This window comes from Mus pahari, chromosome 12 (assembly GCF_900095145.1).
Source record: "Mus pahari chromosome 12, PAHARI_EIJ_v1.1, whole genome shotgun sequence".
In the NCBI taxonomy this organism is placed as follows: domain Eukaryota; kingdom Metazoa; phylum Chordata; class Mammalia; order Rodentia; family Muridae; genus Mus; species Mus pahari.
Window position 1 is genome coordinate 84,854,373 of NC_034601.1, and position 5,040 is coordinate 84,859,412.

The following is a 5,040-nucleotide window of genomic DNA, read 5'->3' on the forward strand; positions in this document are numbered from 1 at the left end:
CGGTATCATGGTGTCTGAATTGGTGAGTGTGCACGGTATCATGGTGTCTGAATTGGTGAGTGTGCACGGTATCATGGTGTCTGAATTGGTGAGTGCGCACAGTTCAGTTTTAGGTAAAATTTGCGCTTTTAAAAATGCCATTTCTTTTCTTCCTTTATTTTTTGGGTTTTGGGTTTTCAAGGCAGGGTTTCTCTGTGCAGTCCTACCTGTTCTGGAACTTGTCTATAGACCAGGCTGGCCACAAGCTCACAGAGATTCACCTGCCTCCGCTTCCAGAACACTGAGATGCCCTACCTGGACCTAAGCCGCTTTGATATTGTTTGCTAACTTTCCTTATGTTGTTTGTGGTGCTGGTGATCAATCCCGGGGCTGCTTGCTAGGCTCAACCTGGGCTCCATCCTCCCATCTGCTAGGGGTTTGGTTTGGTTTCATTTTTGGAGATAGGGTTCTCCAAAGCTAGCTTCAAACTCAGAGATTCACCTGCCTCTGCCTCCTGAGTGCTGGGGTTAAAAGAGTGTACAACTACTGCCTAGCCTGCTGTTTTTAATAGATAGACAAATTTAGGTAAACGGGATCTCTCTCCAAGAGTAACTTGAATACACGTTTTCTTCCTAAGATCCAGACATTCATACAACTTGAAGAAGATCTGAAAGAGGAAGATGAATCAAGGTAAGCCATGTAAGCTCACAGTGCATGCTGGGAGGTGATGAGTTAGATGCGGCGGTGGGGTGTGAGCTACCACACCACCTGCTCTCCCCTGGGAGTCCTTGTGGTGGGACCAGCCAGTGTTAAGATGTAGGTGTTCATCTCATGTGTGTGTATGTATATGCACCATGCAGTGTAAGAGGAAGCCTGTGGAAGACATCACATCTCCCGGATCTGGAGGCAGTTGTCAGCTCCCCAGTAGTGCTGGGAAATGAAGTGGGATCCTCGAGAAGGAGCAATGGCTCTGAACTGCAGAACCAACTTGAGCCTGTTTCTGACTTTTTTTTTTTTTTTTTTTTTTTTTGGTTTTCGAAACAGGGTTTCTCTGTGTAACCCTGGCTGTCCTGGAACTCACTCTGTAGACCAGGCTGGCCTCGAACTCAGAAATCCACCTGCCTCTGCCTCCCAAGTGCTGGGATTACAGGAGTGCGCCACCACTGCCCAGCCTGTTTCTGACTTTTAGACAGGGCCTCATATACCATCGTCTTCAAACTGGCTCTGTTCCTGAGGATAGCCTTGAATGAGTCCAGTCCCCACAACCCCTCAACAGGCACGGGTCATGGTGCCTTGTATTCTCAAGATCTGTTAACAGGGAAATGTGTCTTAAGGACTTTTCCTAAGCACGTGAAGTTCATCAGATATGAATGAGCGTATAACGAAAATTTCCTTTTGAATTTATAGAAACAGCAACAAAATCAACAGAATAAAAGCCCCAGTTGCTGATGGCAATGAGCCTTCAGGCAGGGCGGTATCCCCCAGTGATCTCATCATGTACCTCTCTGCTTGCAAGTTCCTGGACACAGCGCTTGCCTTCCCGCCAGACAAGATGCCCTTGTTTCAGATGTAAGTGGAATGAGCCTTTGAGGTCCTTTGAAGTCCTGGTTTTCCCTGCTGTTGGGCACTTCACTTTTCTTTCATGTATAGGGAATGTGTGAGAAGCTGCAGTACTCCAAGCATCTGTGAGCGACTGAGCCTGGGTTTCAGATTTCCCCAGACAGCTGTAGCTTCATGCCTTGGCACACAGTCCTGTTTGTGAATGTCTCTCTGGAGAATCAGCATTTTTATTGTCTGCTGAGATGGCCTTTGCTACTGAGCACCTGTGACTGGGTCACTCTGTGTGTGTGTGTGTGTGTGTGTGTGTGTGTGTGTGTGTGTGTGTGTGTGTAGCTTGAGTGTTCTGCTGCAGTTAGATGAGAAAGCTTTATTTGGAGCATGGCCTCTTTGGCACATGTTTCCCTTGGGCTTAAAACAGCTGTTCCTGCCTCAAGTTTCATGCCTGGCCCCAGAGACTACTTGTCTCTAGCTTGCCCCAACAAAGAGAGTAGTGATTGGTACAACACTTGTGCATTCTCTTAAACGGTGGACTGAAAAGGCCACACATGATATTCCATCTGTGTGATAGTCTAGAAAATACAATATCATAGGTACAGGAGCAAAGAGCAGTGGCTGGTGGGGACGGTTTCGGGCAGTGAGGCCACACTGGTCCCTGCTGGGGACAGTTTAGGGGAGTGAGGCCACACTGGTCCCTTCTGGGGATGGTTTGGGGCAGTGAGGCTGCCATACAGGTCCTTTATGGGGACAGATCATGCAGCATCAAAGAATTATTAAGCCACTGGGTTGTGGAAACTGTGGACTTGGGTGAGTTGCTTGTTGGTGTAGGTCAAGCAGGTGCCACAGACTCTGCTCTGTGCGTGATGTCTGCAGAGCGGCTGTGTATGACCGTATTGGATCTGAGGAAACTTCACTTCCATTCAGTTTAGCTGCAAACCTAAAAACAAAAACAAAACAAAACAAAAGGAAGAAAAGAGGCCGTGGAAGGAAGGGCTTTCCCACAGGGTTGTATACGATCACCAACGCTGGGCTCATCCTGTGTGTCTTGTCAGCCACAGATGGACAGGCAACATGTGGTTTATCCATGTAATGACATGTCAGTCAGCAGTAAAGAGAAACAGGACACTGCCGCCTTCTGCTGAGAAGACACTGGGTAACAGAGGAGGTCCTCAGCAAGGCAGGCCCCATCCCACTCCTGCAAGCCCAGAACGAGAGAGGTGCACAGATAGGAAGCCAGTTAGGCTAGAGACTGAACAGCAGTGGCTGAAGGAGGTAGGACTTCTCAGGGCGATAAAACTCTGAAAAGGGTTGTGCTATAGACAAATAGTATATCTATGAATTTATTACACCACTGGGTTGTGGAATGTAAATTACATCAACTGAACTACTGCAGACAGTTTTCGTGAGCTCTGCATCATCGTGCCTGACTGACCCTGTTTGTTTCCTGCAGTTACAGATGGGCATTTGTCCCAGAAGTGGACACTGAGCACCCGACCTTCCTGTCAGAGCTGGAAGAGAATCACCAAGAATGCAGGCCTCACACTGTCAGGATTCTAGAACTTCTGAAGTCAAGATACGGGGTAAGTGCTTTCAGAAACAACACCCTCAGGCCAGTGACGTACCTCAGCTGGCACGGGGCTTGCCACCCTGGGCAGGATCTACAGCACTGTCTAACTGATGGCGTGCTGCATACCCGTAATCCTAGCACTGGGGATGTAGAGGCAAAGGTGTCAGAAGTTGAGGGTCACCGTTGGGCACATAGTGAGTTCAAGGACAGCCCGGGCTGTGTAAGACACTGTCTCAATGTGTGTTTGTGTGTGTGTGTGTGTGTGTGTGTTCATGCACAATGTGTTCACACACATTCACAGCAAAGGAGACAAAACTATGCAGTATGAAGTCCTTGATGTCACTTGGGTTTTAAGGACTTCAAAACGTCTTCTCACAGCTTTAAGGCTTGAGATGGTTAGAAGTTTCATCCTTGGCTTTTTCCATTTCTCAAACAACTCCTCCAGTTTCTGGGAACTAAAGCTGGTTTTCCAGTGGAAGAGGAGGAGCCTGCTTGGAGGAATGGCAGAGCTGGAGCAGGGCAGGCCTTAGGATGAAGCCCTGACAAAAAGGGTTAAGGACCTAGGATGTGAGGTCTGCCGCTGTCGTCAGCTGGCCAGGGGCTGACAGCCCCTGCTGCAGGTGCTAGCTAGATCACTCTGGTGGCTTTGGATCTTTCTACAGGAAATCGGCAGCTCCGAGGAGATCACCAGGAAGAAAGAGTTTCCTCTTTTGCGCCAACATTCGGTTTCCTGCATCAGGCAATTGATGCCATTCTTCACCACATTAAACTGTGCTTTCAAAACTCAAAGCCAGCTGCCTGCTGATGTGCCAGGGACTGCAGCGCTGGAGTGCCCTGTCACAGAGAACCCGAGGGTCCTGCGGCAACTGGAGGAGTGTGTGGAGCAGGACTTTCTGGAGCATCCGGAGTGTTAGTGCCTAGGAGGGCTTCTTCATCCTTCTCCTCATCCCTGACCAGGACAGCTGTGTTCTGTAAAGAAGGGGGCTGGGGGATTTGAACCAACCCTGCCACAGTCCTGAAGCACCATTCAGGTATTTTCTGTTCAGCAGCCAAACACGCCTCCCTTAAATGCCTTGTAATATATTTCACTCCCAGTTTGTATTTCTTCCTCAGTTTATGTAATGGAAATAAAATTAACATATCATCTAACCACATGCAATTGTTATGTACATAGAGTAAGTCCTTCTGTTTGCTAAGCAAATACATAGGTCTGCTATTTCTCTAAAACTTCATGCAGATCGTTTATTGGGCTGGCAAGATGTAAGCAGGCGGGCTGGAGAGATGACTCAGTGGTTAAGAGCACTGACTGCTCTTCTGAAGGTCCTGAGTTCATATCCCAGCAACCACATGGTGGCTCACAACCATCTGTAATGAGATCTGACACCCTCTTCTGGTGTGTCTGAAGACAGCTACAGTGTACTTAGATATAATAATAAATCTTAAAAAAAAAAAGATGCAAGCAGGCAAAGGCCTCCGGGGCCCACGAGTGGACAAGAGGACAGATTCCCCCCAGATTGTCCTCTGACCTCCACAGGCACACACAAGCAACAAAAAAGTGTAGTTTAAAAATTAATAAAAAGAAGTGGGGGTACTAACCAGATTTTGGGAAGGTGGGGTACAGGAGCCTGCCTCCAAACCTAATGGCCAAGTTCAACACTCCAGAAACCATGTGGTTGAAGGAAAGATCAACTCCTGAGAGTAGTTTTTCTTTCTCTCTCTCTCTCTCTCTCTCTCTCTCTCTCTCTCTCTCTCTCTCTCTCTCTCTCCCTCCCTCCCTCTCCCTCCCTCTCCCTCTCTCACACACACATACAAACACACACAATTTAAAGGAGTTAAAAAGTTGGCTTTTTTAAAAATTGTGAAAATTGCTATTTTTAACATTTTACACCAACAGCCTTTTATACTGTACTTTGAAACTTAAAAAAAAAAAATTAACA

At 47.5% G+C, this 5,040-nt stretch overlaps 1 protein-coding gene across 3 annotated transcripts in view; it reads left to right on the plus strand.

Annotated features, from left to right (window-relative positions):
- Dop1b (DOP1 leucine zipper like protein B) overlaps window positions 1-4,257 on the plus strand; it is a 100,436-nt gene extending 96,179 nt beyond the window's left edge. The window contains exons 34-37 of one of the 3 annotated variants that reach the window (XM_021209500.1): window positions 617-669; window positions 1,387-1,548; window positions 2,987-3,116; window positions 3,766-4,257. In XM_021209500.1, coding sequence (XP_021065159.1) covers window positions 617-669; window positions 1,387-1,548; window positions 2,987-3,116; window positions 3,766-4,017 — 597 coding nt within the window. In that variant the 3' untranslated portion in view covers window positions 4,018-4,257. Of the gene's footprint in view, window positions 1-616; window positions 670-1,386; window positions 1,549-2,986; window positions 3,117-3,765 lie in introns of those variants that run through there. The other 2 variants (XR_003844878.1, XR_003844879.1) reach the window with 2 other exon arrangements.
- Window positions 4,258-5,040: the final 783 nt, after the last annotated feature.